The sequence below is a fragment of the Bolinopsis microptera genome, chromosome 5, assembly GCF_026151205.1.
Source record: "Bolinopsis microptera isolate Bmic1 chromosome 5, MBARI_Bmic_1.0, whole genome shotgun sequence".
Lineage (NCBI taxonomy): Eukaryota > Metazoa > Ctenophora > Tentaculata > Lobata > Bolinopsidae > Bolinopsis > Bolinopsis microptera.
Genome location: NC_087076.1, coordinates 6,197,892 through 6,215,827, shown reverse-complemented (window position 1 = coordinate 6,215,827; position 17,936 = coordinate 6,197,892). Strand labels below are relative to the sequence as shown.

The following is a 17,936-nucleotide window of genomic DNA, read 5'->3' as shown; positions in this document are numbered from 1 at the left end:
ATTAAGACACTGTGAGCTGAAAGTACGCCGCAGGAATACCCCCTGTGCATGTACGTTTTGTCAGAGTGAAGATGTGGTCTGGGAGACTGATCTGCATAACAATTAGTGTACATGGTAATCGGGGACTTGGGGACCCTGGCTTAGGGAGGGTGTCTTCAAGCGAAGAGCACCTTCAATCTTCTCTACAGTGGAAAATGAGGACTACAGGAAGTCGGAACTGCTAACAAATTTCGCTGGAATCAACCGACGTTTATGCCTGTGTTACTCTGGATTTGATGTAGACATAAAATACCTAAATGAGAGATGGACAATGACGTGAATATTACTACTTGAAGACAATTTGAATTGCAATCTAAGATCATGGAAGAGACAACAGTTGACGAAGAGTCTACACCTTGCAAACGGATGTTTTAAAATAATTAGGATATTAGAGCCTGAAATAGAGACTGTTTCTCATTTTCAATGCTGAAAAAGCCTGAATATCTCAGAATCTCAGAGTCTTAGAACTCTTACTAAAGGTCTTTATTAAAAGCATTAAAAGAAGCTACTTGTTGTTCTCATACAAAGCCAGCTGATACACCAGCCCTACTCCGCAAGCAATCCGCCAGTCCTCTTCTTTCATCCCACACAATATTATATATAATTATACTGTATTAGTATTATTTCTAACTCTCTCCTCCCCCAGCTGTGATACAAGTTGGAAGATTTCCTTGTTTATGGACTTCTCAGAGAACAGGGAGGACATCTTAAAAGGGGTAAGTTGCTGTTTTGAGTACATTTTACATAATTACCCACATAGACTAGATCTATTTTAGTAGTTTGTCCTGATTGTGGATAAACTCGACCGAATAACTTCGAGGATTTATGAAAACTGAAAAGTGTATGCCGTAGAGCGAGTGTTCAGTGTTTCTACAAGGTGGGCCAAAATAAACTTTACGTAAAACTTCAACCCATAGTTTAAAGTACAATTAAATGTAATTGATAGTAATAATTGGACAATATCCGCGTTGTGTTTTAAGCAGTTTTTGTGCTTTTAAGGGTATCCGCTGATTTAAGGGTCGTTACAAGGTTATAGTTTTGTAAACAAAGCACCAGATTGCCAAGTATGTAAACAGGTCCCTCAAGACTCATCACAGTTCCCTCACCTATGTCACTCATGACATGTCACTTTACATTGTTCGGTTATACTTGCGAATATGGCATTACCTGCTCCAGGTTTTATCAATGTCAATATTGCCTTCTCGGTGTCTATTTTGGTATGTTATTGGAATGTTAAGTCTTGATGAGGAATGATGCTTGAACACCATATATCTACTCTAGCACTGAACTGTTATCCAGTCACGTGGTCTAGTCACGAGGTCTAGTCACGTGGTCTAGTCACGTGGTCTGGTCACGTGGTATAGTCACGTGGTATAGTCACGTGGTATGGTCACGTGGTCTGGTCACGTGGTCTAGTCACGTGGTCTAGTCACGTGGTCTAGTCACGTGGTCTAGTCACGTGGTCTAGTCACGTGGTCTAGTCACGTTGTCTATTCACGTGGTTAAGTCACGTGGTTAAGTCACGTGGTTAAGTCACGTGGTCTAGTCACGTGGTCTAGTCACGTGGTCTAGTCACGTGGTCTAGTCACGTGGTCTAATCACGTGGTCTAGTCAGTGAGTCACGTGGTGGATTGGTGCTGCTCGAATCAGATTACGTAACTGAATCGGAACCTGCTAATCTGTGGGAACTGTCGGCAGGCTGATAAACTGCTGTCAATATTTAGATTTGGCACCTTTAATGTATTTAAAGGTTTAATTTGTCAGCTCGGTACACAACATGTTCTTCGACATGATTAAATCCATAAGCATGACTAGAAGAAAGTTGTTTACCAATTTAATTGAAAAAGGATTAATTGCGGCTAAATTCCACCCAATCAAAAAATTCCGAAGACAATGATTCAATAATTTTCTCAAATGTTTTAAATTGTCAGCGTTTGTCAATAATAATTTGTGCACAATGGCTTAGTAGCAGAGTTTCATTTGGCATGAATAAGAACAAAATATGCGCATTAATAATTTTAGGATATAACCGCTTCTGTAGAAATCGTGTGACTCATTAAAATACGATTATCCACTCTCATTTTGGTGCGCCGTCTAGACCACATCTTGCAAGTTTCAACCTTCACATGCTATGCTATAGATCAGAAACTTTCCCGGGCGACCTTATGTGACTGTTAAACTAAAAATGAAAAATTACAAATTACATTATATAACGTAAATGAGTATCAGAAATAATAAACCCTTGTTGTGTCCAGGGCGATGTGGTGCGGTTGTTCCACGCGGAGCAGGAGAAGTTCCTAACGTGTGACGACTACAAGGGGAACAGTGTTGTCTTCCTGCGGAGCACTGGCAGAACCACTAAAACTGCTGCCACCAGCTCTAAGGCTCTCTGGGAGGTTAGTTTCCCCTTTTTGTTTATTCGTTTGCATAATATGTTCATACTTATTAGAATTAATTTAATTTTTGTTATCGTATAATTACCAAGGCCCTGAAATTTAAAGCCGATCTAGATGGAATGGATCCAAGGTAATCTTGTAATGTAATCAGTAATATAATAAGCTAGTTCTGTCTTGAATTTAAGTTGGAATAATTTGGTACTTTTCATCTCTGAATTGAGTTCATCTTACATTTCATTTTACATATTTTATTTCGGAGAATTACATATTGTAGTGAATTTACCACGTATTAACTTGGCAGCACAGTAAGGATTAAGGACTATAACACTTTATTGACGGATAATGGTACTAATTCAAGTGTCTCTTCTGTAGACGTCAGTTGCTAAGTAACTTTAATAATGTAGCCGACAAAAGTGGTGGTTTTTGGTGATGTAAGTATATTATGTACCGTTCGGACAAGGAACTTTTATTCGTGGAATTAAAGTAATGTGATTGTTAATAGTGATAGTAAAATGTATCAACTACCATTTAGATTGTGTCCCACAAGGAACTTAGACATAACTGAGGCTCTAAATTCACTTTTAGTTCTATTATACCATTCATACATTCAAACAAGTTGAATAATTTAGTAATTTATAGGGTGTAAAAGTTGTTATTGGATGAATTCCAAATTAGCAAGGTATCAATACCACATTAATTAACAGTATATTACCGGTATTATTACTGCTATTTCCTTATTAATCATTCAATTAACGAGGCTGACATTTAAGGAAAGGCGTATAATTTATAAACTGCAAAGTGTGCGACATTTATATAACTCTCATTATAATTACAGTTAGTTTTATCGAAATAGAGGATGCAATGTAATGAGGTGTTAAGTGAGATCTCACTTTCAGTTATAGTGGGGTTTTTCGGGGTTTTTCGGGGTTTTCGGGGTTATTATATAAAATCTATCAGCTGTTGTTGTTCGTCAGGTGACTTATCCTACGTTTTGAAATGTGTTATGAATAAAATACATTTATAAGTTAAGTCTAAAAATAGTAACTCCACAACTACAAGACGTCATGCTTCCGAAACTACAAGATGTCATGCTTCCGAAACTTTTCATGTGCAAAGACCGTGATAGGGCCGTGGCCGTAATAGGATGCAATTTCACTATCGTTTACGCTAGAAATGTCAAAAGAGTCATCTCATGAAATTAATCATGGAATGACGATTTCGCAACTTTACAGTTCGTCAAGCTTCCTCTCTGTTCCTTCATTAAAATCTACATAACTACAAAATTAAAGTTGGTTACTAGGGAAGTTAACTATAATAATATGCGACTATCGAATATGCCACGGGTTAAATGTGAACTGGGAACCTTTTTATATTAATCTGGTGACCTTTAACCTGTATTACATGCGTGGGATACCGTTCAAATGATAGTGGACCCGTACAACGTGACTTTCTTTGACCATCTCATAATAATGGACAACTGAACTGATGTTAGTATTCGTAGAAAACTGCGGTGTTCACGATTGATCATTAACAGTATTATCGATCACAGATATTGTAAATCTATCGTAAAAACACTTCTAAATAACAGTTCTAATTGCAATGCCAATATTGAGTTCTAAAGTTATTATGCTCACCAGTTCACTACATATTTCCAACCCATACAACAACTCAGAACAGTTACTAAACCCTATCATAACAAAGTAACAAGTAAGAACACAATATATCACTCCCTGTTTAACTATACCCCAAATTCCCGAGGGTCTAAAAGACCATGTTACGGCACCATGATATAAGATATTCGTTTGTTGTATGGTAAAAGAGATTCCAGCTACATTGAATTGGTGCATTAAAAACGCACTGTAAAATTAGTCTGGTATTTTAGTATTAGCTTATTCCCATAATATTAATGTTAACATTATGTTAATATGTTATTAATTCAATATGTTTGGTATCCTAACTGCTACGAATAGTATCAGTGATAATTAAGAACAATGTGATAATTATAAATTATCTCTCCTCCTGCCTGTAAGCACTATATTAACTGTCTGCAAGTATTTACCACATTCTATGTTCATTAGAGAAATGTTATAATATTTTGTGTGCATATCTTCAACTCCCAGGCAAATTTAAAAGGAATTTTGTGAGATTTAATGATAGTATATTGCCCATTTAAACTGAATGTCTTATACCCTGAACACTCCACTGACCCAAGCAACACTACAGTATCTCTCCGATTCCCACAGCTGTCCTGTTCCCCTGTCACGTGACAGTGTCACGTGACCTCACAACCACACCACGTGATCTCTCAAGTGACATGCAGTACAACACAGTACACTACTAATGGTATTGACATATTATTATAATAATGGATCTCTGCGTCAACCACCGTGTTAATAGTACCAGTATAACTGGGCTACACGTATGAAGGCAACACCGGTTGATTAATACCAGTACTTCAGCTTATATAGCAACTGATATAACACGTGGTGAGGTGGAGCATTCTCTGGGTGCTACAAATATTATGCGTGGAATAGATAGGTGAACTGTGGGTACTGTTTACTTTGTTTATTCGGGTGTAATTATTCAAGTTGGGTCACAGTTAATTGGATGGACCACCTGAGCAAACCATCAAAGTATGGTCGTAACGATACATAATTTAAAATTTAGTAACTTTGTTCAAATTGTCTCGACATACCTGTCTATTACAATTAAATATTGCCGCCTATATATAGTCTAGATAATCTCACCAGGATTATCAAACTGTTTTGAAAATTACAGCATATCTTATTTCTGTTAAATATTCCTCACAATTGCTTCAAATCCATCCCAAAAGTTGTAAATTCCTCCTAACCCCTCATAATCCCTCCTTACCCCTCCATAACCCCTCATAACCCCTCCTTTTTACCAGGTGGAAGTTGTAGCTACAGACCCTTGTCGTGGTGGAGCAGGACGGTGGAACTCTCTCTACCGCTTCAAGCACCTCGCTACTGGCCAGTATCTAGCTTGCGAGGTATGCAAACTATTTAAACAACTTTATACTTTGTGTTTAGAAATGTTTTTACTTTCTTTACCTAATTTTACTGTTGTTATCGCCTCGTTATGATAAGCTTTCAGATAAAGTCGTGCAAATTTGAAATTTTTGTATTGTGCAGATATACCATATAGTATAGGTTATATACTATGATATATAATATATAACCTTTATTATATACCAGATACCTTAGATATAACCTGCTTTAACTCTATTTTTTGTAATCTTAGAAAAAATAAATACAGGCGAAGGTAAAATGGGGTCATCATAAATCTCCATCTTTCTCACATGTAACTAATAGCAAATTATATAAACTGACATAAGATTGCAGTATTTAAATCGCCTGTCAACAGTTTAACGATAAAACTGCGCGTGCGGCAAGATGTATAAAATCTTAATAGCTGCTTACCTTCATGCTCTTCATGGTAAGAGGCAAATCAATGCTCTAGAAGCTGAATAATGATCACGGAGTTAGTGTGCACTGTGTTAAAGTACTAATAATGGTACATTATGATGAGTATTTGTTTATCAAGCTGAGTGGACGTAGTATGGTGAATGGGGATATATTGCGGGTATGATATTATACGCACCGGAAACGTTGGTTAAGTGTATGTAAAGGCCCGTAGCAGCTGCGCTGGGTAACTAGAATATTGTCTTAAAGCTTCTAAAGTTGTAAGATTTACCTGCGACGTATACTATGAGTTATTACTTCTATTGCTACAGAAATGTGATACATGCACATTGCTCGTTACTCTGGAGTTACATTTAAACAGTTTTAAAGATATGATCACCATTTTGTATCGTGTAACAAGATATTAATGAAGGGTAGATCTAGCCGCAGAACCAATTGTCGGAGAGATCCCTGAAATGGAAATCCACACAGCTCAATGTGTGCTCAGGGCGTGAAACACTGGATTGAGACATTCCCGTACAAGGTGCCAGATGGACTCTTGAAGTTGAAACTGCCTTTTTTCGTGTGATGAAAGTTTTGAGTTGAGAGTTAAAGTTGAAATTAACAATCTGCTGTTAATAGCCTGCTAGGTACACGTGTAACATCAGACCCCACTCTTAACAACACTACCCTCCCTCGCTACATTATCTTAGATGGTACTGTGAGGTGTTCAGCTTGGTGGAGCCGGTGTTTCAGAATGTTTGGTGTGTTGAATAGCTCGAACATTCCTCCGGTACATTTACCTACGTGTTGTGTACATAACAAAGCACCAAAGGAGCTATAAGCCTATAACTCTATAATGTTTCAAAGGATTCTGGAATTTGCACGATCCAGAAAACAGCAGTACCTGCTGTTTGTTGAGCTGGCGCGGTCTGATGAAGTACACTATGGCATGTGCTCGGAGACGTCACACCACGTGTCATGACGTCACACCACGTGTCATGACGTCACACTGGCGCGGTGTGATGAAGTACACTATGGCATGTGCTCAGAGACTGCTTTGTCATCCCCTGGGGGATCTAACTGGCTGTGCTGTGTAGAGTGACACGTATACAGTGAGGTGTGGAGATTGTTAGACGCGTCATAATACCCGAGTGTTATGTAAGTCCCACCTACATAACACTAACACTAAGTGCAGAGTGCGCGGGAAAATAAGGGGTTACTGAGTGTTATGTAAGTCCCACCTACATAACACTAACACTAAGTGCAGAGTGCGCGGGAAAATAAGGGGTTACTGATCTGAGTCCTCTTTCTAACGTGTAGTGGTATATTGTCTCGCCCCTTTCATATAACTATGCAACTACATTTAAAACTATACAAACACTAGACACTTAAAATCAAATTTTCAATACTGTCCTAGTGATGTTGTTAGATCTTGCGTCAGATTTTAAAGTTTCCCTACCGCTCAGATTGACCCGGACCCGATTGAAGACTCCAACAGACTTAAGTTGCAAGGAGGAAAGGACATGCCTGTATTCCAGCTGAATTCTGTGCCCTATGGTCACGATATCTTCTCCATATTCGAGCTGGACCCGACAACTATTATCAAGGGAGATGAGCTTGTTCCCCGCAGCAGCTACGTCAGGTACTGTGCTCAATTATTAATGTTTCATAACAGAAGGCCGTCAAATAAAACAGTTTCAGCTCCACAATACCACTACAGCTCTTCAATACCACTACAGCTCCACAATACCACTACAGCTCCACAATACCACTACAGCTCCACAATACCAATACAGCTCCACAATATCACTACAGCTCCACAATACCACTACAGCTCCACAATACCACTACAGCTCCACAATACCACTACAGCTCCACAATACCACTACAGCTCCACAATAAGACAATACCACTACAGCTCCACAATACCACTACAGCTCCACAATAAGACAATACCACTACAGCTCCACAATACCACTACAGCTCCACAATACCACTACAGCTCTTCAAAGGGGCGGAGCAGTTACACACCCTATTTTAGCAATATCAGTGTAACTTATGACTTCAATTTCATTATTGGAGGGTAATAAGCCCTGTGTCATTGTGAACTGTACAAAGCACTTTTCTTAGCTGTGGGTGTGGTTCCCTGTATCACAGCGTTTTGTTAAGATAGTGATCAGACACTGTCCTGACAGGGACTAGCTCCCGTTATCCGCTCACGGGACCAATCTTATTAATACTTTAATACTAAAGCTATAGAATCACGTGACAGTGTTTCGAGGTTTTCATTGGTCAATGCTGGAAGCTGATTGGTCACTCACATGCCAAACAATGACTATAGTTCACCTCCTATCAGTACAGTTCAGTCTTATGTTCCTTGATGTAAATACTTGCGTGATATACGTATAATGTGTGACGTGATTGATATGTCACGTGACTGACTGATCCGTTCACACCTGTCTGCCTCTCTCTAGCATACTATAAAGAGTATAATGTAATAATAACAATGTGTCTCTTTTCAAATACATGCACATCTTGTTGTTGTCACAGCGGGCTGACAGTAACTTATGTTTTTTAGAGCTGTTACTGATGTTTTTACAGCTGTTTTTAACTGATGTTTTTAACTGTGTTCAGGCTACGACACCTCCGCACAAATACCTGGTGCCACGCAACCAACATTCCTCTTGACAAGAACAGTGACACACCTGTTATGCACAAGGTAACTGTTTAGCAATATCACGGATCATCGTGTCACGTGTGTCCGTGACACGGTTATTGTAGCGACTCACACATGTCTCCTTAATGTATATATTAATATTTTGAAGGAGACATGTGTGAGTCGCATTGAATAATAAAAGGTACTAAAATCTGTCAAATTTGAGAGTAATTCCGCAGAAAAATTGAGTGCTTTAAATAATATAATGTCGTATTTAAATGGCTAGTAACATAGCAAGCGTAGCGCTAAAAGTATTAAATGTATTTTATCCTTCAGAATGAGAGTACGTGTAATATCTATAATTATATTACACGTATTATTATTATATTAACTTTTTTTTCAGTGCAGTTATGGCACTCGGACCAATAAATCATCGCAATTTTGGGATTTGATATTAAATCGTTGGAGAAATTTATATGGTCCAAATTGTCTAAATAAAGGCAGGAATAGCATTATAGAGCCTAATTACCTGCGATCACATGGATTATAGCTCACCGTGTCATTTTAAGAATTCGTCGGAATATTGCTCACGCAATACCTTTGATGTCGTGTCAAATATTAAAATGAAGATATACCTTGGTCTCCTGTGCGAGTCATTTGAAACAAGATGACTGATTCTACAATAGTAACTACGGTGTACAGTATTATAAATATTTCAAATAAGTACTGAATGTGGCTGAATGTGCTGCGTGACACCGCAAGATGACTGATCTAGGATGACGGCCTACGTCAACCCAGATGACGTGAAACTAGAATGCTCCTGGACTACAAATTGCTCTTTAACAGGGCATTTTTGAATTCTTAAATGGCACTGGCCAAGAAAGCATGAGTTGTTTTGACAGTTTCATAATTGGTTTATGGTGGTGCCGGTGCAAGTGCGCAGTGTGCATGGCCAAACTGAATTGAATGGTGATTATGAAAATTAGTGTCTTTGAGCTCATGTCGGAGATATGAAATTTAGACAGTGCTCAATGTTCCATAACCTTGCCAATTATAAGCAAGGGTACAGTGGTTACAAACTTGGAATTTTTGCTGAATTGTCCAATTTGTAGTTACGCGCGGCGACATTTTTCTATGGTAGCACCCTAGCTTCAAGGCTCAGTTCTGTCGCGCGCAGCGCGCGTAATTATGTTAAGTTCGTCGTGTCCGCGATGCAATACCGACCGACCGATATTGGTCAGTGGACACCCACCCGGCGATTATTTACTGTATTTCCTGTGTGTGAATTATTGGCAAGGGTCAGTGGACACCCACCCGGCGATTATTTACTGTATTTCCTGTGTGTGAATTATTGGCAAGGGACCCCAGCGCGAACAGGTTGCGATCCCCTGGATGGCAGGCAACTAGTTGTCACTTATCTGTTATCACCGACCTCTTTAATTCCAGGTCGGATTGGCTCGAGTTCGCGAGGTAACCAGGTAACCAGGTAACCAGGTAACCAGGTAACCAGGTAACCAGGTAACCAGGTAACCAGGTATCTGTTATTACCGACCTCTTTAATTCCAGGTCGGGTTAGCTCGAGTTCGCGAGGACAAGGAAGCGTTCGCTATTGTGTCGGTTCCTACGGCAGAAGTCAGGGACCTTGACTTTGCGAACGATGCTTGCTTGGTTCTGAAGGAAGCCGTACAACAGGTCAAGTCAGGAACATTAACTCAAAACGGAAGAAAGTACGTATTTAAATAGAGACAACATGTAACTGATCGAATGCTCACAGCCCATGTTTTGGTGTGACCTATTTGCTCTAAATTTGACTGAAATACCATAATCAATGAAATCCTTGCTGTGATTTATTATGAAATATCGCTTGTTCTACCCAATGAAATCATTTGCAAAATGGTTATGACTTTCATAACTGAAGAACTGAACAACGAATATATAATCACCTGTTTGAACAATAATTCTGCAACGGAATCTTAGATGTTCCTTATCGCTATTATCCTGAAATGATGCCTGCATGATGCATGCTGCATGTTAAAAGTTGAAAAGTTTTTTGATTAACCCTTATAAGTAAAAATGTTCTGCACGTTTGGAATGTTAACTATTTAAAACTCTGATTTGTTTTTGAACTATTAATCTCCTAGTCCTGAACGGGACAACAGAGCGGACCAGCACTTTCATAAGTAAGATAAATGTTATACTTGTCACAGTCACGTGATCTATAAGCTCACAGATGTGCTACCGGGCCCGTCACTTTCTTTTGGACATTGGGTTGTTAAATACCCGGGTATTCATCGGTACAAAGTGTGGTAAAAGATGAGAAATGCCGTCGAAGCTAACATCAAGTTCTTATTTTTTTACCACACTTTGTTTCGTTAAGTATCCGGTTTTTAAATTTTGTAGCCTACGTCACATCCTAGCTAGTTTTCACCATAGTTTTGACCGCATTTTGGTCTCATTTTGACCTCATTTTGACGGGACCGATAGCATTACTGTTATTTCTGCATTCACTATTCACGGCTATAATTGCTCCTTTACTGTTTGCACCTTTAAGTTTTAATCTTGCAAAATGGAGAGACAATTTTTCGCTAAATGCTACAAAACACTAGTTTAACTAAACTGCTGAGAAAGAATGAAAGCCCCGAAAAAGCTACTCAGCATTTTTAGAAGTTTCATTTCCAGCCCTGACTTAAAACAGTGCATAAAGCTAGCCTTTTATTGCTGCCTTAACAATTGAAGCAATTTGGTTTAGCATGTAAATAGTAACCAGGTTCCGTTATAATGTTAGTATTTGGGTATTACCGAGGCCTTCTGCTGACGTTTCTTCAACCGAATAACCGTCCACGGTAAGTCTTCAAATCACAGAATATATGCATGTTCGGGATTTGATCTCAGTATTTTATGTGTCCCTCAGTGAAGCAAAGAAGAAATCATTTGGTGGTTGGGGTGATGAAAAGTGAGTATGAGATGGAAATGATGATGAATATGCAGAATGATTGATCAGGAATCCAATTTTCAAATATCATACCATAGTATGATATGTGAACATTGGATTTCCCTCCGTTTTTTGTTGTTGCATGGAAGTTGCTTGAGAGATTCTGAGAAGTTTGATTCTCGTTTTTTTTTCTGAAGTCCATAACGTGTTCACACTATCTCGATTGTAATTTGCATGAGTGATCGAAAGAGTTTCCAGACCTCGCCGGTGAATTTCCGTCGGAACTGGTGTAACTCTCGCTATAAAATTTTATTTTATTATATTAATGATCCCCAACTTCCCCCTCGTATCTCAAAAGAAGAGTCTAAAGTTCTGGTTGTAATTTTCGCGTCGACTGGTTCAAAGTTCCTGAATAAATCTGCTACCGCTATAAAGCACAGCTTACAAACTCTAAAGTTCCAGTTCCGGACACAAGACAGTTTTAAGTCTGCTTCCGTGCTCACTGAACTTCTAGAGTTGTTTTTTAGCACCGCAGCAGCAGCACGGCTGATCCCCGAATATTTTAATACATTTCGTCTGGTTTGTTTTCCCCGTTTTTTAGTGACATTGTGTTTCAGAGCGCTGACAGTCCTCCTCTCGGAACTGATATGTTTCTGTCTGGAAGTTGACCTGACAACTAGGGATGTGATGAACGTCCAGGGTAAACCCAACAGAGACCGACAAAAACTAGTCAGGGAACAGGACATCTTAAAACAGGTACTCATCGTGAAAATCCGGTGGAAATCTAGAACAGATTGAGATATCTTCTAAATTTGGTTTATATCCACCACAATTGACATACAAACCCTCCAAATTAGATGAACAATAAGTACCATTACTAAATTGACAGGTGTTCGAGCTTCTGAAAGCTCCGTTTAACAAAGAGACGCCTATGGAGCTGCTGCTAGACAAGAAGTGGGCTCCTTTCCGGTCTATCTGTAGACTCAGTTACCGGATGATAAAAGTCTCGCAGCAATCTTACCGTAAAAACCAGGTTTGTGATTAAAAATTAAGAGTTGAAATACTGGTCATTAGAATATTAATTGGACATCATCCTCATAATCAATATTGTTAAGGTCTCCTCTAGCGAGTTTTGTACCATTTTGCTTTACATAATTTCACCGATTAGATAGACACAAGATCAAATGCTTGCTATTCTACAGGAATACATCGCTAAAACCTGGTTTTCGTTCATGCAAAGCCAAATCGGTTACGATATCCTAGCCGAGGACACGATCACAGCCCTGTTAAACAACAACAGGAAACTTCTAGAAAAGCACATCAACGCCAGTGAGATAGACACGTTTGTACAGCTGGTCAGGAAGAATAAGGAGGGTCGGTACTTGTCTTATCTGTCGGACCTGTGTGTGTGTAAGGGCGTGGCTATTGCTTCTACCCAGGAGCTCATCTGCAAGTCTGTTCTCTCTTCTACTAACTCCGACATTCTTATCGAAACTAGGTTTGTTGGGCTTTGGGGTTTATAACCTTGTGGTACAATTTATTGCGGAAGTTTTTGTTTCCGACATATTTGTAAAGAGTTTTGTCTGACGAAGACGGTAAAGGCAGTTTAAAAATGGACAGCAAGAATTCACATGTCAAACAAATATTGAAATACATAAAACATATATATCATACTTGAAGACAAGTATGATTAAATTCACTCTTAAACTCGTTATTTAACAAAAAACGGAAAAAATGTGCGATATATTGAAGTACAGTCGGAAATGCTAACTCTAAAGCCTAAAGGTGCTTGTACTCACGTCTCACGTCGCAACATGAGCTCTTCTTGGGTTCATTTAGCACACACCCACACAGTGAAATACACAGTGAGATACACAGTTTTAACTTATAAACCATGCTGTACTGGTTCACTTCTTAAAATTAATGCGGAGACAACAAAAAGATATCGTATCTTAATTGAAAGTTTCAGTAAAGTTAAATCACGTTTACTCTAGGTTTACAAAGTGTAACGTATCACAATATATTTTAGGGGAAAGGTTAAACTTCATCACAGCTGTTTTCCTCGTCCATTTCTTTGATGATTTCAATAAGATTCTCAGTGATAGTCATACCCAATAATCTGCCTGAAAGAGAGGAACTTTCATATTATATATATATATATTGGCTTACTTCACTTAATTAAGGCGGGTCATGTTTTTTGCTCGAATGGTTCCCTATGTTTTGGGTTGAAAAAGTTGAACAAGGATGAACAACAAAGGTGAAGTCCTCTATTCAGTTTGTTCCAAAAAAAAGAACGTGAAATTTAGGAGTCCTACTTTGTATAGTATAAATCAGATATAGATATTTGGAACAAAACTAGTTCTTACGAGTAAGGGAGGCCCACGTTGTCTGTAGCTGTTTATATAGCCGGAGAGTGAAGGTTTTGTTGTAGTAATCACAAGAGTAGAAGACGTCCCATTTCGTCAGAAACCCTTTTTGCAGGGCACATTTAGTCTCACTGACATTCTTCAGTTTTGTTTCAACCAGTTCCAACTCTGTGTCCCCGAGCTCAGCTTTAATTTCAAATAGTTCGAGTGCAGTGCTTTTTAGTTCAACTTTTGTTTCATTGAGCTCCTCTTCTTTTGAGTGAAAAGTTCTCTGCGCCTCATTCAGCTTCTTCTGAAAGTTTTGTGACATTTCTTTAGTTTTTCAAGCTGATTTTATAGTAACCAAGATGAAACTGGTATTTTTTGTCATTTATCAAAACAACTTGTATAAATTTCAACCTATAATGAATAATCATCATTGGGTTATAATATAATAATATGAATTTTCGTTTTACTTACAGTGCATCCTGAATGTTTTAGAGTTGTGCCATCAAGTTCGGTCCTAGTTTTATTCAACTCTACAGTTGTTTTATTCCATTTGAGTGCCGTGTCTTTTAGTTCGGCCCTAGTTTCATTCAATGCAAGAACTACTCCTTTAAGTTCTATTCTTGTTGCATTAAGCCCCTCCGCCTTTAAGAGTAGACGTCCCTTCACCACCTTCATTTCGTCCTGAAAGTTTAATTCTAAGCCAGTTAACAACCGAGGTGGAAATTGGTAACTTTCGACACTTAAAAAATAACTTAATAAATTCCATTCATCCTATACATTTATACAAGTTAATAAACTTATTAGTTATTAAGCCTGATAATAAGTTGTAAAGGGTTGTACAATTTACATGACGTTCCGTTTCACTTACAGTACATCCTGCTTCTTTTAGAGTTGAATTATCTAGCTTGGTCCTCGTCTCTTCAAGTTCAATCCTAGTGCTGTTGAGTTCCTCTGTCGTAGATAGAAGATTTCTCTTCACAGTCCGTAACTCCTCCTGGGTAGAATTGAACAGTCTCTGTAACTTTTGCAGTTCTGCTTGTGTGTTGTTCAGACTCAACCGAAGAGTTTCTTTTTCTCCGATAAAATCCTGAAGTAGTGAATATATGAAATGAAACTTCAAACACCAGGAATTTATAGTCGGTAATGCCTAATGGTATAACACCTACCAGCTACCTATGTGACGTAAGAATATTCTATCAAACTACAATAAACATTAAATCTTCTCGAGATTAGCTCACATAAGCACTTACACTGCATCCACTGTCGATATCTTGAACGTTTCCACGTCTAGGAAGTCTCAACAGATCCTCCCATCTGATTGCCCGGTATTGCTCCAGCTCCTCAGGGATCTCTGTACAGAGCCCATCTGCTGATATTGCTGCAACTTCAATACCAGTTAACTCTTTGGAGAAGAAGTTAATATTGTACATCTCTCCTCCAAAGTGGTGACCAGATTTGCCATGAACTGCGGGATCTCTATAATCTCCCAACACCAGAGTTCCACCTGTTTTCAATCTTCTTCCAGAGGCTGTGATCTTGAAACCAGCTAGTTTACCGTTAATGTACGCTCGGTTCGTCCTTGAAGCAAGACTCCATGTTCCACAATAGTGGGTCCATTCTCGCATTGGAGTTATGAACTCACTAGGGAGGTAATTACTTGCTCCAAACAGATTGTTGTCACCTTTGTTGTCATACAAATACATTTCACCTTGTTCGTAGGCATATATCACTGCACTCGTACTCCCTCGGAGCGCCTTAAACCAAAGACAAACAGTAAACTTGTCAGTAAGAGGTGACATGTTGGGTTGTAAGGAAATTAGACTGTTTCCATCATCTCCGAATTTGAGAGCAGTGGACACTTGAACACTTGTCACAGGCAATATGAAGACTAGGATCAGGGCGGGGAGAAACATAACTTTAAACATCTTGCAAAATACTGTTGAAGGAAATGTGCTGCGAGTATCCAATACGCGTTATCATCAAGCGTTGAGTGAAGCGCGTCGAAAGAAATTAATTTGTGCCCATTTTTATTTTGTAGAAGAGCCTGATAAGGTTACTAGCGAGAGGTTTAGCATTGGTTTCGGTCAGATCATGTCTAAATTTAGTTATCTGGGTGCCTTTATTCATCAGAAGTCTGTGATAATATTACATATTATGCGTAATATTTTTATGTTTCGTCACATTCACCAGGAATTCAATATTATGATTTATGAATTATATCTATAATCTATATTCATGTATAATGAGCTGTTAAGCCAAGTCAGGTCCAATTGGATTTGCTATCATCAATTTTTGAAATCGTGCAGGATTGAAATTAACAATAAACTTCGTTACAAAGATCTTTAAATAATTAAATAGTCAGGCCTCAGGACAATTCGAACAAATTGAACAATCAGCGCATAGGTTACATTCGGCAATAAATATACTCAGCAACCCGATATACATAGATTCAGGATTAACTTGCACCAAGCTAAGATGTACTGCATGCTCCTGTCAGTAGCAATATTTCAGGATGGAGGGAGTTTTTGGTTCCGACAGATTTGAGATGAGTATTGTCTGATGAAGACGATAAGGACGTAATTCACTAAATTTACTCTTAAAACTTGTTAAAACTTGTGCTTGTACTCGCATCAGAGACACGAGCTCTTCTTAATTACACACCCAGACAGTGGATCCGACAGTGAAATACACAGTTTTAACGGGGGGGGGGGGGGGGGGGGGGGGGATACCGACGGACATTAATGGCAGTATTTTAAAATTTTGCTCAGACTGCCATTGCCATTAATGCCCATTAATGCACATTAATGCACATTAATGTCCGTTGGTACTCCCCCGTTTTAACTTATAAACCATGCTGTACTGGTATACTTCTCAGAATAAATATGGGGAGAGATTGTTGAATTAAGAAGCTTAAGGCTTTTGGTTAAGTTAGATCACGTTTACTTTATATTTAACTAGAAAGCCCGTGGTAACAGGGACGAAGCTAGTAGTATTCTTTGAAAGAAAATATTAATCGCATCAAAAAATATCCATCTCAACCGAAGATACAGCCGATTTGAATATAAAACACTTTAAACACAACGTAATTACCACAAAACCGATCAAAATAACGTTAAAACAATCTTTGCACGTGCATGTGTGCATTAAAACACCGTTGCTATGGAACCTTTTGGTTGTTACCTAAATTCCTATTTTTCATCTAATTTGCACGTGGGCGGTCGTACATTCTACAGACAGAAATAATTCTCTGAATTATAGTAGAGATACAAAGTGCGATATAACACAATCTATTCCGGGAGCGAGGTCAAACGTCATCACAGCTGTTTTCCTCATCCAGATCTTTGAAGAATTCGATGAGATTGTCAGTAATCTTCACTCCCATTATTCTGCCTGAAAGAGGGAAATGTCATACCTAGCGTGTTTTGATTTGATTTGATTTAGCGTTCGAACAGTACCCTAATTTTTGAGGTTGGACAAGTTAAGTAGATCAAAAATGAAATACAAAAACATGAGCCCGTCCAGGTAGCTTATTTCACGAGGAAAGTGAAATTAAATTTGTGTAGCATATTGAATCGGATGGAAACACGTGTTGGAATGTCGTTTAGTTGTTGGAATATCGTGATATAAAACAAACTGATTCTTACGAGTTGAGGACACCCATGTCAGTAGCTTTATATATTGCTCGAAATTGAAAATCTCGTTGTAGTAATGACAGGAGTATAGAAAGTCCCATTTCGTCAGAGATCCTCTTTGCAGCGCACATCTTGTCCGTGACTCCTCCTGGCTTTCTTTTTCACCGATAAAATCCTGAAGTAGTGAATATATATGAAACTTCAAACACCAGGAATTTATAGTTGGTAACGGTATAACATCTACCTATGTGACGCAAGAACATTAGTTGTAAAGGGTTGTACAATGTTCCGTTTCACTTACAGTACATCCTGCTTCTTTTAGAGTTGAATTATCTAGCTTGGTCCTCGTTTCATTCAATTCAAAGGATGTCTCTTCAAGTTCAATCCTAGTGCTGTTGAGTTCCTCTGTCGTAGATAGAAGATTTCTCTTCACAGTCCGTAACTCCTCCTGGCTAGAATTGAACAGTCTCTGTAACTTTTGCAGTTCTGCTTGTGTGTTGTT

General features: G+C 38.6%; 2 protein-coding genes and 1 long non-coding RNA gene across 3 annotated transcripts in view; 1 reads left to right on the top strand and 2 right to left on the bottom strand.

The window, feature by feature from the left end:
* LOC134815388 (inositol 1,4,5-trisphosphate receptor type 1-like) overlaps positions 1 to 17,936 on the top strand; it is a 185,585-nt gene that overhangs the window by 95,064 nt on the left and 72,585 nt on the right. Inside the window, exons 7-16 of the mRNA XM_063823921.1 lie at positions 686 to 755; positions 2,295 to 2,435; positions 5,344 to 5,445; positions 7,327 to 7,502; positions 8,495 to 8,579; positions 10,083 to 10,243; positions 11,428 to 11,469; positions 12,066 to 12,204; positions 12,338 to 12,481; positions 12,651 to 12,946. Coding sequence (XP_063679991.1) covers positions 686 to 755; positions 2,295 to 2,435; positions 5,344 to 5,445; positions 7,327 to 7,502; positions 8,495 to 8,579; positions 10,083 to 10,243; positions 11,428 to 11,469; positions 12,066 to 12,204; positions 12,338 to 12,481; positions 12,651 to 12,946 — 1,356 coding nt within the window. The remainder of the gene's footprint in view (positions 1 to 685; positions 756 to 2,294; positions 2,436 to 5,343; positions 5,446 to 7,326; positions 7,503 to 8,494; positions 8,580 to 10,082; positions 10,244 to 11,427; positions 11,470 to 12,065; positions 12,205 to 12,337; positions 12,482 to 12,650; positions 12,947 to 17,936) is intronic.
* Positions 13,057 to 15,833, bottom strand: LOC134815984 (uncharacterized). Its single transcript, XM_063824635.1, has 5 exons — positions 15,053 to 15,833; positions 14,671 to 14,889; positions 14,274 to 14,483; positions 13,815 to 14,106; positions 13,057 to 13,571 (listed from the first exon to the last, which is right to left on the bottom strand). The coding sequence occupies exons 1-5, from the start codon at positions 15,725 to 15,727 to the stop codon at positions 13,486 to 13,488; spliced, it is 1,482 nt and encodes a 493-aa protein (XP_063680705.1). The 5' UTR covers positions 15,728 to 15,833; the 3' UTR covers positions 13,057 to 13,485.
* LOC134815987 (uncharacterized) lies at positions 17,076 to 17,931 on the bottom strand. The gene is made up of 3 exons (XR_010160334.1): positions 17,736 to 17,931; positions 17,447 to 17,609; positions 17,076 to 17,192 (listed from the first exon to the last, which is right to left on the bottom strand). It is a non-coding gene; the product is annotated as an uncharacterized LOC134815987 (long non-coding RNA).

Coding starts and splice junctions, on each gene's coding strand:
- LOC134815984 (XM_063824635.1), bottom strand. CDS start 15,727: ATGTTTAAAGTTATGTTTCTCCCCGCCCTGATCCTAGTCTTCATATTG. Junction 14,890..15,052: donor ATATCGACAGTGGATGCAGT/GTAAGTGCTTAT, acceptor TCACTACTTCAG/GATTTTATCGGAGAAAAAGA. Junction 14,107..14,273: donor TAAAACATTCAGGATGCACT/GTAAGTAAAACG, acceptor CAAAACTTTCAG/AAGAAGCTGAATGAGGCGCA.